Here is a 26,208-nt window from a genome sequence, read left to right as displayed (position 1 = left end):
GCTTCTTCGTCTCTGGTTCTATGGGAACAAGCAGTTAATGTCTAGCAACAAGCGTCTTTTCTTTTAGTCTAATATTCACGTAGCAGTGAGGCAGTGACAGATACAAAATCTCATAAATATTGTGCTCTTCCTCCTCTCCTTGATGTTTTTGCTTACTATTTCCAACTCCTGCAGAAAGTGGAAGAGCGATCATGTGGATTTCCTTGTCCTCGCTTAGTCTTGATTGATTGTTGGAGTACTGTCCACCCACTATGCTGAACAAGTAGGAGTCCTACTGGAAAACATGCTAAGTGCTCCTGTAGTTAAACATGGTGATAATAGGAATAAACACACTAGGGAATGAATTAAAGTTGCCCAGGAAACTTTCTGACTTGTGAGTGCTTTATGTTGAACCTAAACAATATTATATCTTTAATGCAAAAACAAATTCTGTCACACATGCTGGCAGGGTCATTATAGTTGCATGTCAGTGGCGCTGAAATGTTCCAGGCAGAAGGACAGCTTGAGCTCAGGGCTAACTGCATTAGTTGGAAACAGGAGGAAGCTGTTTCTGTAAAGTTGAAGGGGAAAGGTCAGTGTGGCAATGGGCTTATTGCAGAGGATTGTTGGGATTTCACAATCCCATCCTCTCTTCTCTGACTTGTTCAAGTGGTGGGAGGGAAACACTGGAGGCAGAAACAGGGTCCTCTGGTCATCGATTGAACTTCTAGTGGTAGGAGGAAGTAATTTTGTGGCTCTCTTCTCCCCTCTTTATACCTGGGAGATGTGAGGTAGTGTACGTAACTTCTTCCCTACCTGTGTCTTTGCACCTTCTAGATGATGCTTGAGATTTTGGAATTCAGTGAAGGAAGACCAGACCCATTATGTCCTTTCTTCTTTTGAAAAGGTATCCTCTGTCATGTTTAGATGTTGAGGATCTTTTTGTGCGTGTGTGTCAAAGTGAGACTTTTTCCCCACCCCCCCCTTACTGTCACATAGATTGTTGGAGGCTTGCTTATTTTTATTCTTCCTTACTCTTTGATGCACACTCTAAGTTTTGGCTTATCTGTAGCTGTGAGAAGGGTTTTGGCGGCTGCTTCTTCCCAAAAGGCATATTATTTATTCTGTAATTTAATCATACTGGTTGCTTCACTCATCTTGATTAGAAAAAAAAAAAAAGAGTTTTTTCAGTAATAGAAATTTGGTTGGAGCAATTAAGAATTATTTATTTAAAAAAAGTTTTTGATGGTGTCATGATCATTAGATATATTTATTGTTTAGATCTTTTCCCTCTTATCTTTGTGACATCTGTAACTATAGTAAGGGTCCTATTAGTTTTCTTATTCAGTTTTCCTTTCACACTTTCTGGTATTTGCCGTTTAAATCTTCTGTATTTTTATTTTAAAAGTTACAAAGATTTTTACTATGGAAATGGGATGGAACTCTTTCTGTCTTTCATATGGAACCTTATATCCAGTCCCAATATCCATTTTCCTTGTTCTACTAAACAAAAACCCAAAACTAAACAGAAACCAATGTTCTTGCCCTAGAGACCATTTCCACCCAGATATTATTCAGTTTGTTTAAATGCTTAGTCATATTGTCCAATTAGCCTTTTTTTCAATGTGATTCCTCTAACTTTTTTTCTTCAAATTAATATTGTTTACCCATGTTTTAGTTGCATCCTGGAAACAGGATGCAGAAGAGGGCAAGGCTATAAAACTACAAGATGGTGGATCCAGTGCTTGAGTTCAATTTTGGTTGCCTTTTATTTTGGGGCACTACGATAGTTATATTTACCCCTGATGCCCAGAAAACTAACTGTCCTTTTTTGACCTCCTTGTCAGCTGTTGCTGGTCTTGCTCCTTATGTTCCTGTCACAGGAAAAGCCACCCAGGTACAGTGCAGCTCTTCTTCGTTGCCTGGTTCAATTTTAAAAGGATATTGCCATTTAAAACTTTAGTCTTTGTTTTAAAGTATCATTTTCATATTTGCAAGGCTTTAATGAATAATGTTTCTTGCTGAAGAATCCATCTTTACAAGATAAACGAGGGTGATTATTGTAGACATCATCTAAGTAGACGTGTATTTACAGCTTTGGTAGTATATATGTATTTTGATAGTAATGGAATAAGAATAGAAACGGTGAGGTGAAAAAAATGCACAGAGGCATTCCTGGTAAGAAATAACCTCCAGTGATTTGAAACATAGTTCAATTGTCTCTGCCATAAATTTGAGAATAAGTGTCATATACGGGTGATAAAAATGGCATAGGCTATTTTTTATATACTCATTATTCACTTAGTTTGTCTTTTTCAATTAACGTGGAGTCTATCTTTTGCATCTGACTGGGTTTACATTTCTTTTGTAATCATATGTCAACAAACCACAATAGATGCAGCATAATGTGGCATACAGTGTAAATCTTTAGGTTAATCCTTAATATTTTTTTATTTTAGTTCATTTGGAATCACTTTGTAACTTGATCATGATTTGTATTGGTGTAGTTTTTTTTCATTATATGCTTAACATGTTACAGCTTGATCTTTTCTCACCTCTTAAAGGAGAGGATGCTCAACTACTCAGCCAATGAGATTAGATATATCTTGATATTAGATATCCTTGATTACAATATTTTTTCTTTAACTTCTTAAGAGACTTGTCTTCTCCATTTGCTTCATTTGAGGAATCTTAGCAGTTTGGGTGTACTTCTGCTTTCTAAATCACTAATGAAACTGTTGAGCGTCAGCATTTGTCATGATACTTCCTTTGTATGTGGCAACATGGCAAGATAGCCTTGCTTTTGGGGATTTAAGGTACAGCAGTTTCTAAAGGCTGCCCTTTCCAGGACTTGGCACTAAAAGGAATGCTCACCTCCTTGTTAGGCTGGATCAATGTGATATTTTTAGACATCTTAGAGTGTCAGTCACTTTTATTTTACATCATGTGTTCTGTTTCTGTATAAGTATATATTTACCTTTTTTAAAAGACAGTTTAACAAACTCTGGAGAGAGACTTTTAAATATAGTTGGGAAGAAAGAGGGAGAGCAGAACCAAAACTCTAATTTCTTGATTCAAGAGGACAGGCAGTCACAGATATTGCTTGATAATTTGTATTCAGACCTGCTCCCTATTAATGAATTGCACAAAACCTTTGAAATCAAATTAATTAATTGCTTTCTAATGCCAGCCCATGTCAAGCTGCAAGATACACAGCAGTTTGTGTAATGTTGGTCACCTTTGGACAGTGTGTGTGCACAAATGTGTCCAGCTTGCAGCTACCTTCCAAAATTCTCTGGCCTGCCTTCCCAGATTCTCTGGCTTGCAGCCAGCTTCTGGCACTCTCAGTCCTTAAGGCGGAGGAGAGAGATGGGAAAAGGCTGGAGGAATTGTTCTGCTGACCTGCCGTTGCCTTCTTGTATGACTGGCAGCGCATCCGCCACATGACCGCATGCAAAGGTCCCTTGTCATATGACAGATGCGTGTCCAACTCCTGAACAGCAGCCTGCATTCTCTTTGGGTCACAGAGAGGGAGCTGTGTGCATGCCCTGCCATGTGAGTGGAAACAACCCTATCTCATGCCGGTGTGTAATTGTTCTTTGCCATTTGAATGGCATGAACTCATCAGGTATTGAAGAAGTGACTGACTTTTTGGTAATGAGATAGACAACATACTGGTTGTCTACTGGAGGAGGGGAGAAAGGAAGACCCAGGGCACAGTCTTGTGTGCCTCTTTGAAAGTCCATTTGGCCCACCCTGACACAAAACTGAGGTAGTTCTGTCCTAAGTATGTTTATTAAGTGTGACTTATGATTACAATATTAAGCCCTGTAAGCAACAAAACTGCTATAATTTGTTTTGATTAGCACTGTTTAAGGCAGCTTTGGGCTAAAAATTTACAGCATTCTTGAACAAACCCATCTGCATAGTTTCAACCTGCATTAAAGAAAATAGCCCCAAAGACTGAAAACAATGAAGAACTTGCAGTGTTATCTGTTTATAATCGGGGAAATAAGGAAATCCACAAAATATTGTAACAATGAGAAGGAAAATAAATCATAACTTTTTTCCTTGTAAAAGGAATGTAGATGAAAATGAAATTAAAATGGCCTTTCAGGTTTTGACTGTTGTATGAAATGGCAATTAAGCTTTGAACTGTATGAGCCGGTTAAAGTGGATGGAGCCAGACTGTAGTGTGACTTCCCTTTTCTGTCAGTTTGTAACCTGTATTGACAGAGCAATTTGTGAGTGGATCATATAAATCGGATCTTTCAGTTTGGCAGTTATTGTTCATTTCTGGAGGCAAATAATTTCTCTAGAGTGTGGTTTAGACAGAGGTAAAATAATGAGCTTGACGAAACAGAGCAACAAATATGAGTATTCAAGCTATTAGGCAGTCTAACATATACACTTAAAAAAAAGTTAAGAGGTGTTAAATAGATTTCCAAAGTTTATTTCTCTTTGAAGTTTTGATGTTTTCAATGGAAACAGCTGAGTCTCTGCCACGTGTGATACTAAAGAGTTGCTTAGTTAGAAACAAATAATTGATGGAAGTAGATAATTAGTTTTGTTTGTTTGGTGGTAACTGATTAGTGAAAGTGCTTCCGAGTTAGAAATCTGTTCAAAGAGGTTTTGTTTCTGGTGTTTATCTTGTTACTTTTAAAAATTCCTCAATGGACCAACTGCTACTGAAGGATGAAAGAAACACATGTGCACGCTTTTCTTTTCTGTATAGCATTAAACTAGTAGAGGTGAGACAAAGTTTTGGATCATTCTGAAGAAGGAAGAGCAAGTAAGTGAGTAGAATAGCAGTGAGAAATGGGTAAATGTTGCTGCTTCTTGAAGTTTGCTGTATGAGACTTGCATCTGTCATACTTAAGTCTTGAGTTCTGTTCTTGTTCCAAGGTAAATCAGTTTATGGAATATCATAGAAATTGCATGAACATTCCTTTATGTTAAGCCAGTGATGAAGCACTCTCTCTAAGAGCAGAGATTGCTCCTTCCGTACTCTTCCACAATGTAAAAGTAGTGAAGAGATGATGGTAAGTTAAATAACTTCCTTGCTTGTCCAGAAGAGCTTAGGATAAGTTACTCATCTCATGTGCATTTCGTGCATCCTGGATGGATTTACAATGCTAGATCAGGAGGTGGCTTGAGCAAGGTACATAACATTCTGTGTAACTGTGAGTAGATAAGAAAATCTATGACACAGTAACATGTAATTTTTCAAATATATTGCTGCTTTAGCATCCTCTTTAAGATCATGTGTATGTCAGGTCTGTCTTTATATTTTGGGGTTGTGATGAATCAAGCTATATGCTTTCTCTGGACATATGGAAGTAATAGTATTCTAGGATGAGTACAGTGCATTCTGTTTGTGGCTACCTAAACTCGCAGAACTTGTTTTACCATCTAGCAGGAGTGGGAAAACATCCCAGGGATGTCTTCTCTGTAACTGCTGGTGCTGTTTAGAAACAACAAACTTATCAGGAGCTTGTGCATGCTTGCTGTGTTTTTGTCTCTCTCCTCCGCTATCTCTTCCATCTCATTACCTACTTTTGCAGAGAATAGATGGAGCATCTACTTTAGCCCTGTACCTCCATGGTTGAAAATTCTGCATTATTTCTGCTTTTTGAAGTCCAGACTTTTCCAGGAAATAACAGATTGTGTCAACAATGTAGTTAGTCCTCAAATTTTTGTATCTGTAGTGTATTCTAAGCCAGAAGTGGTAATTCTTGCTTCTGAAAACATACTTAAGGGAGTGAGTGGGGAAAAGAAACCAAGTTATCTCAACATTTGTGTTTGAAAAAAGCTTTGAGAATCAGTCAAAACCAGAAACGACCAAGTTCTTAGCTGGGTTTTGAGCTTTTCCAAGAAGTGAAAAAGGCAGCTGAGTTTAAATGAAGACTGCTGAGGCAAAGTTATGTGATGAATTAGAATCCAAATATTACTGTGCAAGCATCGCTACTATTCCTCTTTCCTCTAATTTCCTCTAATTCCTAATTCCTTTAAGCTTTTGCATATTGCTGCCTAACTAGAACTTTGAAGCTATTATCTAATATTTGAAATAAATATATAAAAGTATGAAGGAACAAGTATTTAATCAGCATGTTCCTCCCAGAGTGAAAGGTTGGTCTGTACGGGAAAATCCTGTTGGGTTTCATTGAGGGAAAAACTCTTGGTGGTTTTATTCTTTTTACCCTCAGTAGTAAAAGTATTGAGTCTTTTGACCTAAGGGAGGTTTTGTGGATGGTCAGCGTCTTGGGATCACTGCTGGCTTGATCAGAAAATTAAAATAATTGGAATTTATGAAGATTTATAAATTTTCTATGGATTGGGACAAAATGCTTCCAGGGATGCTTGGTTTATTGCTGTTGGGGGTGTGTCTGCAGGATTCATTAATACACGTTAAGTGCTTTTCCTTCTGTCCGTTTAAAGAAGGAATGCCATAGAACTGAGTGTGGGTTCCCCCACTTCAGCACTGCTTTGGAAAATGTAATGGGAAAACTTTGTCTTATGGGGAGGAGGATCAATATAATTCTTCAGAAACTCTGAAACACTTTACAAAATGAAGATTTTGGCATGTTTTGTGATGACAGCAAGCCAATCTAAACATCTAAATAATAGTAATCTGGTAAATTGTTTGTAAAGAATGAAATATTTGTAATAGCTGTGCTAGTGTTCTCAAAAAATAGCTTTGGACTTAATTTGTTTTCTTGCAGCCTGTATTATAAAGTGGAATATGTTCCTGTTGAACTTCTGTTTTCTAAAGAAAAAAGCAGGCATTTAAGGTTTTCAGTTAGGAAATCTGCAGTAAATATTAATTAATGTTGTTTTAACACAGAATCATAGAAAGGTTAGAGTTGGAAGGGACCTTCAAAGGTCATCTCGTTCAACCCCCATGAAACATTTGAATATGTAATTGGTTGTTTTGTATTTCCGTTATGAAACTGGAACATCTCATCTGATTTGAAAAGTTACAAGATTAAAATACTACTATCCGTATCTGTTTGCGTCGACACAGATTGAGCCAAAGTATATATGGGGGGGGAACGACAGAGGAGACAAGCATGGTGTGGGAGTGTTTGTTGCTTACATATGCTTTTCCTTATTCAATGAACAATTATTATCCATACAACTGAGAAATTTAAGTTAACAAGCAGGACTTTTTGGTTGTATTCCTACTTTTCATTTTTCAGGGTAATCATATGTTGATTGGTAACTATAAGAAACTTTTACAGTCAGTTTTGGTGATTATTTTTGTTAACCGAGAAAACACTATTGGAGGAGTTACACTCCCCCACATTCTTAGTCACTGCGTTGTTTTTATCCTATGGAATGGATATTTACTATATTACAAAGAACTATGGTAATTTTTATGGAATACTTTGATTCCACATGACTATATAAATGTATGTTCTGGATAAGAATAAAAAAATACAATCCAAGTTAGAGCCTTAGTTTGTGATTCTGTAAGTGCAGGTGTGCTTAACTTCGAGTACATACTTGGGCTTGACTCCTTCGACATGGTTATTGTGCCTACCAAATTATTTGCAGTATTGAGGCTTTGGATATGAACTTTCAGTCAAGTAGGGAGTTTAGAGGCAATGTGAGAACATTTGAAAATACTGTAACCAGTAAGTGACCTATATTAGTAGCTGGGTAGGTGTTACTGCTGAAATAATGAATTACTCAACCATTTTTGTATCTTGAACTTCTGAAATAACACGACAGTAATACATGCGTAAAGGCTATTTCCATGTTTTAGCTTTATCCCTTACTTTAGGTGATGGAAAGTAATTGTTACAGTACTGCAATTTATTAGGACTTATGTGGCATAATTAAGTGAGCAAGAATCAAATGTCACCATAGGATTTGCTGTGCTAAGCATAAGTAGATCAGAGAACAAATGTATCCCATTTAGAATCTGAAATGTCCGTTAACTATGCTGTGTGTAGGCCTGAAGATAATTTTCTTAGCTTTTTCACAGTACTATCAAGACAAACTCATTACAGTAGTACTTATCTTTTTTTTTAAGGTGTGGGTTTGTTTTTTTTTTTTTATTTAGATGTGGACACATTTATTTCCCAAACACTAAAAGGAGAAAATCTATCCAAGAAAGCAAAAGAAAAAAGGGAAGTTCTTCTTAAGAAGATAAAAGATGTTAAGGCAAGGTAAGTGAGCTTCGTGGCTTTTAATATGTTAGAGTTACTTACTGATAACTTAAGTTTTTACAATCTTTTAATAACTGTTAACGATACTAGCGATTAATAATCTGTCTATGTTCTGAATTTGTCAAATAATCTGCATGGGTTCAAGTCTTTATATCTTTCCCGAAGCTTACAATTTAGTAAGAAACGGGAACAGAAGGATTTGTCCCATTTAAATTGCTGTAATATTCTGAACCCTGCTTACATGCTGGTTGCGTAGAGCTTGCCTTTGCCTCTGCTTTGGTAAGATTCATTAAAACATGAGCAATACAATGCATTGATGATATGAATGAGCGTACCACCGTGTCACCAAACTCGGCTGGTGTAAACCAGCATAATTCAATGCAGACTTTGCTTTACTGTATATTCTGTTGTTTAGCTCTGTCTGTAACAGAAAATTGAAACAGAACTGGAAACTATTTATAGATTATGTGTTAGTTTCAGCAAAGTGCTACTGACAGACCAAGCAGAGGGCTGTGTTGTTTTTTTTTTTTTTTTTGTTTGGTTGTTTTTTTAATTTCATATCAGGTATGATTTGAGACTCTGTTCTATCGTGTTTTAATTTCAGTCGAACAATGCAGCTAAAGAGATTTGGCAGTAGATCTCTTTGCAAAATATCTTTTCTTACAACTCTAATCAATCTAGTACTTGCTCTTTTTTCCCCCATTGTTGTTTCCAAAGTGTTTTTCTACTGATTGCTCCTGTAGGATTGTGGTGGTTTATCTCCTAACCTTTGCTTTGATGACATGCTGCTGTGGCAACTTGTTTACAATTTCAAAGACAGCATAATCATCTGGCGAGGGTATCATTCTTTGTATCACACTAACGGTGGGAACACATGAGATATGTCCCAAAATCTTGTAATTGAAGACTTGTGTGCCTTTGTGTGCCTTTGATTCAAATTGTAAATGCTTAGGGAACTACTTTTCCTTTTCCTTTTTTTTTTTTTTTCTTTAAAGGAACCAGGATTTTCTTTCTCTTTTTTTCATGCTTTCCCTTCTGGGTTACTGAGCTGACTGGGACTGTACAGATGACTTGCAGATACAGCACTACTGACTTTTTTCTTCACTCTTGTGACTCAGCTGTGGTTTTTTGGGTGATGAAACATCAAAGGAGGGAACCTGTAGTTACAAGCATGGTTGTTACTGCATCCTTTCCTATTCGCTTACATGAGCCCATGATTTTGTGTCTTATTTTAATTTCTAATTCCTTCGTCTCCTGTATTCACTGTTAACAGCGTTTTACTTTTTGTGCAGGCTACAAAATAGCCACACTTTGAAGTCATCTTTTTTTTCACATCCCGCATATTGGGCTGTGCGTAACTATTACTGCTACTTGCTACATGGAATTTCTGAGATCTGCCATTTTATCTGTTTGCATATCTCAATTTCTTATCCCTAGACACTTCTTTTCTCTTCTGCTCGTTACTTGTAAGCATCTCTTTGCGTGTATAAGGCTAATCAGTACTGCTGCTTATTGTCCATAAAGAGGGTCTTGGCAGCTACATTTTATTTGCCAGTTATTTCTGGTGAAATCCTCTTCTTTTCATGTGAACTCTAGTGCATGCATCCTTCTTGAAATACCACTTGACACACTCTGTCCTGGTTAATTTTTTTTTTTAGGCATTAAATAAGTTGAGATCTTCTTATTTAAAATGATTTTAAAAAAATTTAGGCATGCATTAACTTTTACATTTCTGGTTAATTATGAATACTTTTTAATTTGGATTTGATCAATTACTGCAACTAAACACACTATTTGTGGATTTTTTCCTGCTGAACTACCGTGTTATTTTTAAGGTACGCTTAGTGGCTTTTACTTGTGCACAACACTTTTGGAAATATATTAACATTTAGAAGGTTTACTAAAATTTAAGATGCTTTTGTATGTTTATGCCTTAAAGTATCTGAGCAGATGTATATTCCTTGAAAAGGCAGCTCTGTCTGAGTTTGGTTTTGTTCGAATCTTCTTTGAAGTAACTGGGGATTTTCTCAACTGCAAAGGCAAAAGAAAAACTGAGTAAATATTTTAGCCAAAAATAAAGACTTAAAAATTATTAAGGAAAACTTGCGGCGCTACGTTTCAACTACAAAACTTGTTGAAAGCTGGTAACTGGTCAATGCTGTGTTCTAGTTCTGTGGATTTGCAAGTGTGCGTTGCTTTACCTTGTTTCTTCTTCTTTCTGCAGTTATCCTCAGGAATTCCAGGATAAAGGTAAATCTCACGCCTTTTTTTTTTCTTTTTTCTTTTCTTTTTTTTTTTTTTTTTTTCCCCCTTCTTTTTTCCCTTTTTCCCTCTCCCCCGCCCCAACTCGGGAGTGTTTTTGCCCACCGCTGGGCTCTGGGTTGGCGGAGCCGGGGGCGCGCAGCGGGGCCGTGCCCGGCGCCTCTCGCGGCCGAGGGGCCTGGCTCCCCCTGCTGCGGGAAGCGGGGAAAAGTCCTGGCTGAGCATCGCTCCAAGCCCGCTCCCGTCTCCTCCGTGAACACGTCTGAGAATGCTTACTGATGAAAAGATTAGTTTAGAAATATAGTTCAGAAGTGAATATAAATTGAGCTTGTTATGTCCGGCTTAATTAGCCATAGTGTTGCATTGCGGAAGACCATGGGATGCAGATTTTGTTTTCTTTTTTTTTTCCAGAGGAAGTGTGTGCAAAGCAACCTGTTTAGGAGATAAAATTTGAATAGGGTATAACTTATTTCAGCCTTTTTTCTTAACATTGCAAAAGTCATCAATTCCATAGTGATGTTTCTTTAACCTTTTAATAGAATCATCCAGTGGCAGTGGGATACTGGCTTTCGATCCACACTGAATGAATGTTTTCATGGTGCAGCAGGAGCCCAGACCTTTGGTTGGAGAGGAGACGATGTAGTGTGCGAGTAATGAAAGCTGAAGTGTGTATTATCTATTGTCTTCTAGTGGAGGTAAAACAAAGCTGCAGAGTTCCGTTTAGAAAAGACGGGGGAGTTTGTTGCTACAGTGTTCCATTCTGTAACTAGACCTGGAAGGGCTCTGATTTCCATGATGCTAATTCTTGAGGTCGTGACCTATAGCCTGTGGATGCTGGTATGAGGGTCACAGTGTGAGGTCAAAAAAGCCTATGCAAAGCTTCACTTTTTTTGCAGTGGTTGAAGAACTGCCTGTTTCTGGACAAGAAAGTTCAAATGTGTAGGCTGCAGTGTGCCTCCTGATAGAGTGAAAATATGTAAGTTGTGTTAACAAGTAACGTTATAACAAGGCACAACAAGTTCATACATTTCTTATCCCTGTATAGCCATAACAGTTCAGCTGAAAGAGAAAATACAACTTGACACTTTGCAAAGATTGACAAGATTTTATAAACTCGAACTATGTAAAATAATTTACAAATTTTTTTTTGTATTGCATCTCAGCACCCTTACTGAAGTTAAAATGTAGTTTCCCTCCTCTCATCACTGTCCAACAGAATTAAGGGTGGAAAAGTCAAATGTTATTTTATTTAAAAAATTACTTGCATGAAATTAGGTGGAATGGTTGTTTCATTGCAAATGTGGAGAGCATACTTTTAAAGAGTTAATAATTTTCTGAGGCTATGACACTCTAATAAACATGAGAGTTGTCTACAAAGAATGGAGTTTGCATCTACTGGTTTGCTTTTTTTGAAGGTCGAGTATTCTACTCTATTTACTTTCTTCATTGGCAGTGATTCATAATTTCTTTTCCAATTCAGCAAATTATTAATAAAGCTGAGATTTCATTATCTCCAGTAAAGTGGATGATTTAATTGATGTAATCTGTAATTGTTACCATATAATTCACTCTGATTTCTGTGAAAATTGTATTCAGTCTTATTCTTTTTATTAGAGTGCATTTGCTTTTTTTTTTTTTTTTAGTTTTAATGATGTGTCTCTTTTATTCAGATCATAGTACTATGTACAGATGGTGAAGCTTGTGAATGCTGACACTTTAGTTTTCTTTCAGTATTTGTCAATAAAACAAGAGGGCTTTAAATTTATACTATTGTTTTGTGCAAGTGAGGATAAGTTCTCCAAATTAATGTGCATTTACATGCATGAATATGAAAAATTCATGAGAAATAGCAGTCTACACTTATTTGCAAAATATTTGATGGAATGGGGCTCAGTGTTACGGGTTGTTGGTATAATTTCCAGAGTTCAAGAAATGTGTGCTAAACTTTATTTGGCTGTGTCATTCTTAGTTCAGACCTGTACAAATTAGGCGTGACTTGTGTAGGTGTAGAACAAAGGACCCACATGGAGGTAAGCAGTCAGAATCTTGGCTATCTGCTAGTGTAACAAAGCAGTGGCAGCAGCTGAGTGAGGTCAACTTTTGTGCCCATTCGTACCTCTGTGCACAGCTAGACCTTTTAAAAATGGAAAATTTGAGAGAAGATTAAAAGCTGAGGTGGCAATGATGGTCAGACATTTTCCTGTTCCTCCCTCCTCCAGAGAAAGAAGACATATTTCAAAACATAAGGTGAAATAGGAGAATATCCTTTAGGAAAAAAAAGAGGGGTGGAAGCAGAAATGTAGAAACTGATTATTGGCCTGTATCAGCTATTTTCAAGAATCTTGTGAGTTGTGACCTGTCATCCTTCCAGAAGCATCCAGAAAAATCTTTTGGAGGCCAAAAGAAGTGGATGAACACTTTAAAATTCATATATTTCCTGTATAACATAATGAAACTTGACTCTGGTCTTTCAAACAGCAGCTTCTTCAGCTTGTGAGTTTTTCCACAAGTATCCTTTGTGGACATCAACCTGTCACTCCACTCTTTTTCATCACTGAGTGTTCTTGAAGTTCCACTGTCTTGCATGTAGTGACTGGTCAGTTTGACCGAGATACTGTATGTAAGCTCTCGTTGTATGGGCTCTGGCTGCTAGCATACAGAATCTTACCTTCCATAAAGCAGGTTTAGAATAATAATAATAAAAAAAAAAAACAGAAGAAAAAAAATAATTGAATAATGAAAAATAATTGAAAAAAATAATTGAAGAGCATGTGCACAAGTAGAACCAGGCTCCTTAAAACCAAAACCAGCCATGTGCATATCTCTAACTTTCAGAAAGCGCATAAATAGTTGTTTGCAACCAGATTTATGAACTTGAGGACTTTCTTGCATCCTCTTAAAAATAAGCCTTCTTATGTTATCTGTCAAGTCAGTAAATATGCTGGCAAAAGCATCTTTTGTGTCTACTCACTGAAAAAAATCAAGCTTTTTAGGGGACATAGGTACATGTGAAAATTCAAAACATGAAATTCATTGTACAGGAAAATATTTAATCCTCATGTGTGATTGGTTATCTGATTTTACACTGACTTTTACAGTTAAGTGTAGTGTTGATTTATGGGCAAAGAAATTTCATGTTGTTCTGATGACCAAAAATGTACAATAATATTGATATATCTAAATCACTAATCTTTCCACAGTTTTTATTTATTGAGTTAAGTTATTAAATGTTTATTATTTTTTATTTTACTCTTAAATTAAGGAACTCAGTAGAAATGTCTTTTTCCCTTAAGCACTGCTCCTTTTTTTTTTTTTCTTTTAACTTTGAATATTTGACTCTTCACCTAAGCAGTTTAAGCAAAACCAAAAAGTGATAGTCACACTCAGTGACCTGTTCTAGATCTTAGAATTGGGAAGGAACTTGAAAACCAAGATAATTTTCATACAAATTGGATTCATTTTTTTTATAAGACTAGTATTCCACTAAGGATATAAAAGTCTGGACTTTGTCAAAGATTCTGAGTTAATACAGTTTTTGGCATTTCTCTGTTCTGAGATTAATTGAATCAATATCATGGCTGCCAAAATGTTTAGTTAAAAGAACCTTGTTTTCAATTTATGCTAAAAATAGTGCTGAAGTTGGCAGAAGCACTGTAAGCCCTAGAAACTGTATTTGTGTTTGAAGCTCACTGGCCATCTGTTCTTTGCATTTATTTTAGTGAAATATATATTTTTAATCACTTTTCACAAAAGATTTTGGCTCGGTGTTGAAAGTGAGACACCAAAAGCACTAGCCAAATCGAGTCATAATATGGGAATTTGCAGAATAAGTTCCCCATAAAGCACTCAGAGCACCTTGTGTCTGATCTGCAGCACACGACTTTGGCACTGTTTATGCAGGAAAGTGTGATTTGACATTTGCTGAACTACCACTTTTCAGTCTGATAAAAACTGATGAAGGTCCACTTTCGTTTTCGTTTCACTGTAGCATAATAAAAGAGAAACCTGTGTCTCTAGAGCATCACTGTTCTTCTTTGTGCAATTACTAGGAGCACCTGTAGGAAACCTTTAAATGACTCAGATACCTCTTTGGCTTTTGGCAGAGCAGTGAGCATCTGGAGCCTGAGACATCTGCTTCCTGGAAATAGTTAAGCTGATAGAGTAGCACTACATGCAAAGGCTTTGTATTTTCAGGGTTTGGTTTTTTTTTTTTTTGGTCTGTTCCTTTTTTTTTTGTCTCTATACACTCTGTTTTTCAGGAGATAGCAGCAGGTAGGAGTCTTTTTGGACTTGAGAAAGGGAGGCAGTAACTTGTTGTCATCAGAGCAGTATGTGTATGCGAGTTCTATATTTTAACACACTTGCGCTTTCATAGGAGCATAAATACATGGTTAGTATTTAACCATAAATGGGAAAGATATGGCTTAGTTGTTGCACAGTCCTTTGAGGATCATCATGACTTATTTCTGGAGAGCCCATTAGATGCATTAGAAGTGTGCCAAATACCACTCTGCCCTGCAAGTCTAAAGGTGTCATTGTAGGCAAGTCACTGTATTGTCCCTTTCAGCTGCATAAAGCTGTTATCTGTGAAGTGTCCATGCCAACTGTGGTTTCAAGCAGCACAAGATGGTCTTATCCTGATGTGCATGATCAAAACGAGAGGCAGCTCAGCTAGTAAAAGTTGTGTTGCTTTTCTTGCTTGAAGCGTATTTGCTTACAAACCTGTAATGCTATTTCAGTGTTGTTTTAACAAATAGCAGCTAAAAAATTCCTACTTGATCATTACAAAACAAGGCATTAAAAACCATTCATTAATATGAGACTCTAGAAAACTCTTCAGGAATGAGTGTGTCAGAGCAGATTCCGTAGCAAAGCAGACATTGAGAAAGTGCCTGTTGGAAGAATCCAGTCTTGTAGGATGGCTGGTGGATTGGGTCAGTAGCATCTTCTTAAAAAATCAGCTGCAGCTATTATGGGGCTAAAGTATACGTGTGCCAACTTGAAAGCAACTTTGTCTAGTTATTATTGTGAAGAACTGTAGTGAGAACTTTACATTTATATGCTTGGTGGCTTCATCCAGTTCTTTCTTTTGTGGATTTTTACTGCAGCAGAGATTGTACAGGAGGAAGTGATTTCACCCTGCTGTGAACTGAGACCTTCTGAAATGGGAAGTAGCAGGGTGTTTTAACCTGCATGTCTTCTTATTTTTCGAGTTGTATTATTTCTCTTATACTTGAGCAACTTTAATGCATCACTCTATCTAGACTTTTTTTTAGAAATAAAATGAAAATGTTTAGTGATCTGGGGACCTGAAGCTAGCAAGTCTCTTTTGGAGGCATTGGCTGAAACACCTTGCTTGCATTTTTTCAGATTTAATGGCTGAAGCAGTATATTTACTGCCTAGGAGTTCATTACTGTAATCACACCATTGCAAAAGAAAATTAATTCCTAGGGGAGGGAAAAAAAAGATTTGGAATTTTTTTTTTAAACTGTATTTTTGTACAGTTATATGGCCCTGTTCATTATATTCAGCTTGCACCGACTAAGCTGTTTGAAATCTTTGGAACAGGGGGCAGGGACTGAAGTGCAGCCCTTGTTACAATGAAGAGAGTTTGTTTTATGCTCCATTCCTAATGTGGTACACTTACCCTTTGGTATGCATTATTTCCTAAATCAATAAATAAGCTGTAATGGAAAAGGTGGCATTTAATCAGGAAAGACATTGTATGGGGGTTTTTTACAGATAGCAGAATCAATATTTTATTTTATGTTATCAGACCTGTAAGAGGTTAGTTTAAATTGTGGAAACTGGAAAATAGGGGCAGTTCATATACATATTTTTGTTATTGTTGTAACTATTGACTATCTACTGTTAATTAAACTTTTTTTTTTTTTTTTTTTCAACTTCCAGATAAATCATATGGTGTTCTTGGGGAAACAAGAAACTATATTGATGAACATGAACTCCTTAATTATCCTTGTGACTACATAACAGGGACACATTCATGTCATTTCTTTGTGCAATAACTTTTGCAAAGAAGTATTTTTAAACTGATCATTAATTTTATGACCACAGAAATGAGATGCAGAATTTATGCTGTTGTCATTGGCACAGGTTCAAGGCACTACTGACATTATGTGTGATTGTAATGGAATGGCTGCCAGCTAATGAGTCTATAGACATTTCGTTTGAGCATGCTTTGCTTTTAGATGTCTGATTAGACAGTAATGCTTTCAATTATGCCTGCAAATTGTATTGGATACGTTTACCTGATGCCTGTTGTTGCTTTGTAGTTTGGTTTTCTATTACATAAATGCAAGTTGAATGCTTTTCTTTAATTTATTGATGCTTTTTGGGTGTATTTTTAGGTACTTGGCACCTGAAGAGAGGAGTGGTGGCTTGTGCTGCTCAACACTGACTCCTCTGACTGTTCAAGGAGTAACACATATAGCTTTGAATGTAATTCTATCTAGTCTTCCTCAGTAGGTGGAGTTTAAACTGCAGTGCAATACCTTGATGAAGGAGCATGTAAAGTGAAAAAAGGGCAGAGATTACTCTGAGTGGGAATGCAGGAGATCCCACAGAATCAACAGAAAACCTCTCTACAAGCTGTCAGAAGCAATATCCTTATATATTAATAGCATATACTCCTAAGATGTATTTCAACCCTGCTGGAATTAGAAGGCAAAAACCCAAGGCTGATACTAGCACGTAGTAATTCTTTTATGTAAGCACATAAAAATGTTGTGAAGTGTTGCCTGTTAAAGCTCCAGAGCGCTTTGAATCAGCTTTCCTATCAAAATGCCTGCAGTTTTGTGCAAATTAGGTGATTTAAGGATTGCATTTCAGTGTATAAGTTTACAAATGCATTTATTTACTCTAAAATAAAAAATCAAAGTTTTTTAGTTTAATCTAGTCCTGCAGGTCTAAAGGTTGCTTATTCCTCTACTTAGTGTCCGTAACCTTTTCTCCACATTTTTTGCATAAAAAAAGTGCGGGTACCTAAATGTAGTATTGTATGACATGGGATTTATGTATTTGTTCTGATTGTCTTTCTCAGTAATATATATTTTTAATGGAAGTCTCAAGCCTTTATTTAGGATTTAACATTTAGAGAACACTTTGAAGATTGTGAACTCTCTAAAAGCACTGAGCATGTAATTTCTTTCTTTGTAATACCTCAACATTTTTTTTTTGTTGTTTCGTTTTAAGAGCATTTTGAACTTGGATATTGTAGCCTTAGAACAGATACTTGTTTTGTTATAAATCTACATGTAGCGTGCCCATGCTTTTCATTGTTTCAAATACAGTATGTACCTGGGATAGGTACATGGTGTGCCCTAAATATGTATGTATTAAAAAGCCCTTTGTTTCTAGATCATCTGGCTTTTAAATGAATGCAAAGCACAAAGGTTTACTGAATTTGAAATCCTAAGCATAGTTAGAAAATAGTAGTATTGTGACTTAATGGGAGAGCAAGGTAACAGTGCAGCTTTGTAAACTTGCATAAGAAATTGCAACTTCTCTGCAAGAGATTATATATTGCTCAGTGGGACAAAAATCTCTGGAGATGTTCCTTCTACATACGTACTTGCCTATTTGTCAACCACAAGTGCTATTCATTTAAATATGCTTAGGTTTACTCTTACTATTCAGCCCATGAATTTTGAATGCTGGAGTGTGGTGTTTGGGGAAATGTTTTCCTCTAGAAATACAGCCTAATATTTTAAATTTATGCTGGCACCTTTATGAAGGTTAAGTGGTAGCACATTTCTGCATAGCTGATAACAGGACATGTTTGACTGACAACCAGAGCTTATGTGTACACTATATATATATATAAATGCACACATACATATCTGTGTATATATACGTATATTCTAAGCATTCTAGTACTAGTAAAAGTTTAGGACAGGAAAAGTGGAGCAACTTTTGATACTGTACAGGTTACGAATATAACGTCTGCTCTTTTTATATGGAGTCTATCGTCTAATAAAGATATATATATATATATATAGACAGAGAGAGACAGGCAACTGGTCTCTGGCATGGAAGTGTGAAAGATGATCATGCTGGCTGTAAATATTGGATAATATTTTCTGTTCATGTGCTATCTGCCCTCTGGTTTTCTGTTCGGAGGAAGAGGTGAATCCTGCAGAGGGATAATTTACTTTTGATTGGTTTGACAGGTGTGATGAAATGCAAATATTTTGATCAGATTAACACGATAACTGGAGTGCTACTGGAAGATGGCCTTGTCAAAAATAGATTGGAGTCTGGTTCAGATTCAAAGCAGTTGTTATATGTCATGGGAGCTTGAAAGGAAGCCTTCCTAAGAAAAGCGTACTAAAGTAATGAAGGGAAATCCAGTGTGGTATACAGCATTCTTGGGATGTAAGGAAACTCCAGCAAAGCAAAAATCAGACTTTGTTATCTTATCTGCTTATAAAACTTGCTGACAACTATGGTGCATTTTGGGCATGGACTCTTAATTTTCCATGATTTTCCATTATTAAACGGGAAGAAAAGGAGTAAAACTCTCAGCCATGGTTAGTCAGCCCTATGATGAATGCAATTCATGTGTCTGTGGAGAAGAGTATTTTCACTATGCATGGGGTTTATTTTGGATTCTGAGAAATTAGTTATCTGATACAGTGCTCCAAAAGGGAACACATGAATAGAGAAGCATGTCTGGAGGTCTCTGTAAAGCTTTCTGCGTATGAAGATACCAAAATGCAATGCTTGAGTAATTTAGCTTTATATATTTTTTTTAAGAAAATTGAGGGTAATTTGATCCACTGGAGCATCAGCATTATGATTTTCGTTTGGTGATTTTTATCATATGTAATTATTAGATTTTCCTCTTTCACCAACACTTGATTTTTATTTTTTTTTTTAAAGGACCAATGTAGTTTCTGTTATTTTTCCCTTTCTTCTTCATCTAAATAGTATTAAAAAAACTCAGAGAAAATATGCTGAGTTTTGGGAGGGAGAACTTAAATTTTGTCTAATTTATTTTGTTGAAATGAAAGCCTCAACTAATATTGATTTCACTTTACCTTTCCCAGACCCTCACACTTAATGCATTCTGATCAGTGCAGTGCATGGGTTAACTAACAATGTAGATTTTGTGTATGCTGTAGTAGGACTCTCAGCTGTGTAAAAAATTCTTCAACAGAACATTACATTAAGCCACAGGTTCAGACCGTGTGCTGTCAGAAGGTGATTCCATTTTTAGTTTCATGAGAGGAATATAGATACACATACAACATTTGCAAAGTAGTGCCTAATTATGGTGAATAAAAGCGAAAGTGGGCAGAGGGCGACAAGCTGCTGCCGACAGTGGTTTGGCAGTTCCTTGGAGGGAAGTTGCCACAGCTCCTTCCTGCGCTGGGACAGGCAGAACTTCAGAGCTTGGCACTGCCTGTCCCTTGCCCACCTCATTGCTGTGGTGCATGGTGCTTTCCCCTTTCCCAGTAAGAAGCTGTGTCAGCTGGGCAGCACTGGGAGCGGGTCTGTTATATGACAGCATTTAGGGAAACCCCTCCAGCCGCAGGCGTGCGACTGATTGGAAGGTAGCCCTTAGAACAGCAGTGCTCGCAGCTGCGCTTGAACATGCAAGGTGCGTGTTACAAGAGTCCACGGGATTTTTTCAGTTCGGGATAGGAATTGGTATCCTTACTAATGAAAATATCTGTCTTTGAATTCTGTCTGTGTTTGTATGATAGGGTATTAAAACTACCAATGTATTTTTAACTTTTACAGAATTGGAAGATGAGGAAGAGTCTGAGGGCTCTGTTTCTTCGCCTCCTGATAGTGTCTCAATAGCATCTGACCGAAATGATAAAGAGGATGAGGCACCCTCTGATGGTATGTGACATTGTTTACCTTAGAATATACTAGATTTGCCAGTTTGCTACAAACTCATGTAATCGGATCCTGGTGATGTGAATGTTGGTGTTGGAAATCAGATAAACAGATAAGCATCACAGCTGGACCGTTTTCTTACCTCTACAAGAACTTTTAAAGGAACTGAAGAGCTCTCTCTAGTGGTCCTAGAGCATAGTGAAGCTCTCTCAAATTTACATGGTGTTTTTTAAGCTCATGTTTTTTCATAATATAGCATCTTCTGTAGATGCATATGTTTTTAAAGATAGATCAGTGGCTAGAACAGTGTGAATATTTGTAGTAACAAATTGTTTGTTAATTCAACGTTATCAGATTCTTGCTTAATTTTATTGTGCTACTTAATGGCTTACTGTATTATTTATCTAATAAATAATGAAACAGTTTGCGTGATTGATATTTTTCTGCAAATTCAATGCAGAATAGGTTCATAAAATATTAAATTAATTATTCCTACAATGTTTCCTTCCATTAAAACAGTCTTTTGTAAAATGTTTTCATTATATAAATTTTAAATTTGAGTTTGCATTACAAAAAAAAATCTAGGCTTCATAGCTGTTTTCCATGTTGTTTTATTTTGTATTCATTAAATTTAATGCTAAACGCGACTATTCTGAAGACATGAACAATTGAATATTTCAACAGTTAACAAGCTTGCTTTCGCATGGTGTCCATATTTTTGAGGTTCATTTATTGTGTACATAATATAAATACTTTCTATGGATAATATATGGCAATAAATTAAGTATATGTACAAATAAATTAACGATGTATATTAATTTGTGGCACTGGAAGTTAGATAGACTTACTAGTAAATGATGTTTTCTGGCATGATATGATGATCAAACTGTGCAGCTCCATCTCAAAATACAATTGCTGAATGAAAATATGCTTCCCGCAACATAGCACTCCACATTTTATGTTATCCAGATTATTCCCTTTGGAAACATAAATTGCTTTTATGAGGTATAAAATTATGTCTATTGCAGAACAGGGATAAGTCAAGTACATGCATAAGTGATAAACCTTCTAACCACTGATTCAGAATAACACAATTTTTTTGTCTATCTAGGACTCTGTAAAATGTGTAACAATAATAATCAATTTTTTTTTTTTTTTACATTGAGCTTGTTGCATTTTGACAATGTGACCTTCTATTAAAAAAAAATCAAAACAAGCCTTTTTGCTTTCTGGTTGAAATGTAATTATCAGTCAAATTGAATATGGCTTTTAGAAAACGCAAGCTAATTTTTCAAACTACAGATGAATGCAACTTTCCACGTATCTGTTTTTGCTTACAAACAGAATCTTAACATTATTTCTAATTGTAACTTAATAACATGGTACTGATTGCATAAAGACTATGTGACAAAATTGTATGACTCTTTAATAGGAGATATGATTATAGATTTGTTTCAAAACAGTTAAGAAAAAAGTGATCATGTTTATAAACCTAAATAATGAATGGCTGAAGAATACTGGTGCAAGAGTATATGAAATACTGAATGAATTTGTACAGATGGGTGATTAATTTTTATCCTATCTTGGAAGTTGTAATTATGAGACTAGGTATAATAGCTGCACACAATATCTTGGCTAATTCGTTCTAGTTTAGGTAGATATATAATGAGTGTGATTCTGTTACATTTAAGATTATTTTTACCTCACTGGTCTTTCTACGTGTTATGATAAATCCTTTAATCATCTAATGGGAGTACAGCATGAGGAAGAGTTGAGAAAAGATTTTGATCTGTAAATACTTTAATTTTTTGGAGAGTTGTTTCTGTTTTCCTCTTTGAATGTCCAGTGTGTCATTCTAAGACCATTTCAATGTTAACGTATATAGTCCTTCATTCAAGTCTAGCCACCTAGACTATGTATGAAATTGTATGTTGGGAGAATCTTATAAGAGGTGGTGCAATTTTTTTTCTTTCCTTTCAATTCTCATAGACATTAATGGGTTGTTTGAAGCCTAATACTGTGTTTCTGTTTTTCAGAAGCCTGTTGATGTTCAGTATTTAAATCTTACTAAAGAAGCTGTAGGGTAGATGTTTGATCTTACATGGTTACCAGTTTAGTTCAGTAGGGCTCTGTGCAGGTGTAAAACCTCATTTGTGTAGGATCAAGGCTGTCAGCAATAACAGAGGGGCCTAACTGTAGGTAACCAAATTGAGATGTTCTTTATTTATATTTTAGTATGTAAAACTTTTAATACGCATTTTCTGCTACCCTCCCCACCTCCCTCCCACCCCACAACAGACATTTACCTTTATATATGTGAGTTAGACTGCAAGGTTTGTACAACTTCTGAAAGTGTCACTATTTGACTTTGCAGTGTTGCTGTCAAAACATAATTTGTGAAAGCACCAGCTTGGTAACAGATAAAGAATTAGTGTATTAGGTGTACATTACAGTTATTGTAAAATCCTGGAGTTTTTGTGTGACCTTTGTCTAATGGTGTATTAATTACAAGAGAGATAATCCATTTAACAATAAGTACGGGATAACTACATTAGCACAGGTCACCTAAAGGCCTTTTGTCAAATCTGATTGTTATGTTGTCCTTTTGACTTTTACCTTATGGTAGGCACTAACAAAGTATCTAAACTTTGATGGATTATAAACTCTAAACATGATATGTATTTTTCATAATGCTAATGTAATTTTCTAGGTACTGAAAAGGTCAAACCTCCACATCTCTGTGTGCATTCTAAGTCTGTCTTTCCTTTTAATATTTCTTTTTCTCTGTTCCTCTGGTTCAAAAGTTCAGTCAGTTCCCAAATGGCCACCTAATTTTCCAGTTATTCCCTCAAGCCATATGTGTTTTGCTTTCTTTATGGTTTATTAGGTACTGTAGGAAAGTAGCATAAGTTATATCTTCTAATGAAATTCAAGTACACTTCAGTGATGCTTTGACTTGATTGCTGGCAGCAATTAAATCACAACGAAGGAGAATGATGCATAGGCTTACATGTCCAGACACCCTGCAGAAACTGGAAGAGGGATAAAACACAACGAAACCCCCAAATAGAATAACAAACCCCAAAACAAGACAGACAAAACAAAACAGCACTGCCAGGCACTCTGTTCTTAACTTGATTTTTTTCTTCTTTTATTGGCTAACAGCCTGATTGATAGCAAAATCATAACTTGCTGTATGCTAACAGGCAGAGTTCACTTGTAGGTTATTGTGAGCTGATAAAGGGTTAGATGGAGTTTTGATTTTCGCATTGGTCCTTGGTGCACCAGATTAATGGAATTTCAATGAGAGACTGGAGTAGTCACAGCTTTGTCAGAAAAACAGATGGAGATTCTATAGCCATGTCTGCTCATTAATACCAGTTGCCTGAAAGGTGTACTACTTCTCTATACAAAAGACTCAACCTAATTGATTTTTGAGCGGGGTATTTTTTCACGTGTTGATGACTAGCTTTCTTGCAATTTAAATGACAGGTTTTTGTATAGTACATTGTATAACAATGCTATGTCTTGTGAATTTTTACTCCCCTTCCATCTGTATTTTGAAGAATGTATGTAGTGTGAAATATATGTCTTGATCCATTAGAAACCAAAGCATACCAAAATACTTAAAAATTGATGTAGCAAGACTATCTTTAAAGTTCGCAACAAACTTATTTTTGGTTGAGATATTAATGGGGAAAAAGTTACTGGTTTTAATTTAATTTTCAGTTTTCTTAGGATTGTCTAGGTTCAATGCCATGCAGAAACTTTCCTATTTAACAGTGTAATCTTCTTTTATGATCTCAAGGGATTTTTTTTTAACAGTAATTTTTTTTCTTGTATTCTGTGGTAACTTGATTCCATAGTAGGAAATGCCATTAATATAAAAGGAACAAACTTTCTGACTTTGTCAGCACTGTGAGTGAACCAACCACTTCTGAAGAAGATAGGTCTGTTTAGCTCTGCAGGGAGTATGTGATTGGGTAATTACTGGATCTAAAAAGATCACAGTTGATGCTGCAATAAGATAATTTAGATAATCATTTTTTCTGAGGAAGGCCTAGAAATGTTGCCTTGAGCATGTAAGATGAAAAAAGTACTAAAAATGTGTCTGGAGACTTGGATGCTCTTCAAATTATCATATTTGACTATAGCTTATGAATAAAATATGCTTTTTAGTAGAAAATTGTTAAATAGAGTGAGAATCTCATGCTAAAAATTCCCCATAGTTGAAGTGGAGAAAGGTAAGGCTTAAGCAAGCAAAATTAGACATTTGGAGAACTTTGAGGAAAAAGAATAAATGAAGGGGTTGTGCTTTAACTGTTTGTCATCAGAGTGCAGTCTTGAAAATGAGCAGAATATGTGGCTTCCTGCAACATGCTTTTCTTGGTATAATTTTTGGATGAAACAACAGGTTTTAGCATTTTGTTTTCGTGCAACTGCTTTGGAAAAGTTCTATGCAAGTCTTCGCTGGCTTAAGTCAACTATTTTACGTGATCTATAGTATTTCCTTTGCATGAACATCACATTTTGCATTTTGATTGATCAAGTGAGAATGAAAAATTGTGTGACTAAATTTTGCATGCTGTTTCTTTTGACATTTTAAGTCTTAAATACAAGTACTAATTAAATTTTTTTTCTTTTTTTTTTTTTTCCCCCTATTTGGTAGGCATAAAAGTTTGAATAGTTTCACTAAAGAAGGGTAGAGTTCAGTGTAAGACCTTATCTTTATGTACAATGCATATACAAGTATTTTCCCACTTTCTTCAACTACATTCCCACTGAGTTTATTTTTGAGGCACTATATTGAAGCAAAAACTGTGTTCCATTGCTGAGCCAGTTAAGCAGTATTAGCAACTAAGTTAGGAAAGGTTGGAGAATGGAAAATGCAGCTAGGATTTTTCTATCCTCTTCTCTCTCATTTTGCCCTTCCTATTCCCCACGTCTTGTATTGGTTTACCACTATTTTAGTATCATAGTCATGTACTTGGAGAGGATATTTGGTTGTCTTGGGGATGACAGCACTGGAAGTTTACCTGAGTTATTCTAGGAGATTAATTACTTGCTTAGCAGTACTGGAGAGAGTTCCAAACTAAATGCATGGCAACCATTCCAAGAAATGAGAAACTTCATTGGTCTTGTTTTTCTCATAGGTAGATCTCTTTCAAGGCAGAAAAACATGTATTTTTCTTATTCCTTATATCTCCTTAAATATTCAAGCTTGATTTAAAGAGATCATATTGAGGGGAGTGAAGATCTAGGTTTACTTAGGACACTTGATCTTTGATGAGAAAATGTGACCTCTACTTCATGCTCTTATTAGGAGCTGACAGGAGGGCAAGAGCATCAGTGCCACGGGAAATGGGTAAAGACTAGACTTTGGCATGCCAACTTGGTTTTGAGAGGATGCTAGTTACTGTCATAATTGTGACTGGGAAATAATGTAATTTATTATTTTGGTATATGTGTTTTAATCAATGGTTCAGTAGAGTCTTGCTGTCAGATGTTGTATGGCAGAGGAAATACTATCTATTGCAATGTATTATGATTCTGCCTTTCTGGGATATTTCTGGCTGAAAAGGTAGTATGACTGATCAGGAATGTTGCTTTCAGAATTCTAGGAAATCTTAATTATGAACTCGGTCTCAAGCAGGAAGATGGAAATCTCGAATTTCCAATGTTGGTAGGCTGAGGCTGTCAGATGAAGGATGCATCACTGAGAAATTAGACTGAGACATTTATGGACAGTTTAGATGTCACCCAGAATACAATCTTTTACAAGGTGACGGTACAAAATGAAAAGTAAAACATACTAAAGAGGAACTTAAAGTTCAGTTTATGAGGATATTGATGCACGTGAGACCATGTGTACATAAATTCCTAGATCCAAATCTGTTTGTTTAACAACTGAGAAGAGGGTGCTAA

General features: G+C 36.1%; 1 protein-coding gene across 1 annotated transcript in view; it reads left to right on the top strand.

Annotated features, from left to right (window-relative positions):
• SKAP2 (src kinase associated phosphoprotein 2) overlaps nucleotides 1–26,208 on the top strand; it is a 121,636-nt gene that overhangs the window by 2,966 nt on the left and 92,462 nt on the right. Inside the window, exons 2-4 of the mRNA XM_086742564.1 lie at nucleotides 8,048–8,153; nucleotides 10,378–10,403; nucleotides 20,182–20,286. Coding sequence (XP_086598690.1) covers nucleotides 8,048–8,153; nucleotides 10,378–10,403; nucleotides 20,182–20,286 — 237 coding nt within the window. The remainder of the gene's footprint in view (nucleotides 1–8,047; nucleotides 8,154–10,377; nucleotides 10,404–20,181; nucleotides 20,287–26,208) is intronic.

This window comes from Chlamydotis macqueenii, chromosome 2 (assembly GCF_036417535.1).
Source record: "Chlamydotis macqueenii isolate bChlMac1 chromosome 2, bChlMac1.mat, whole genome shotgun sequence".
Classification (NCBI taxonomy): domain Eukaryota; kingdom Metazoa; phylum Chordata; class Aves; order Otidiformes; family Otididae; genus Chlamydotis; species Chlamydotis macqueenii.
Note: the sequence above shows the minus strand (reverse complement) of the source record. Positions and strands in the feature narration are given on the sequence as shown.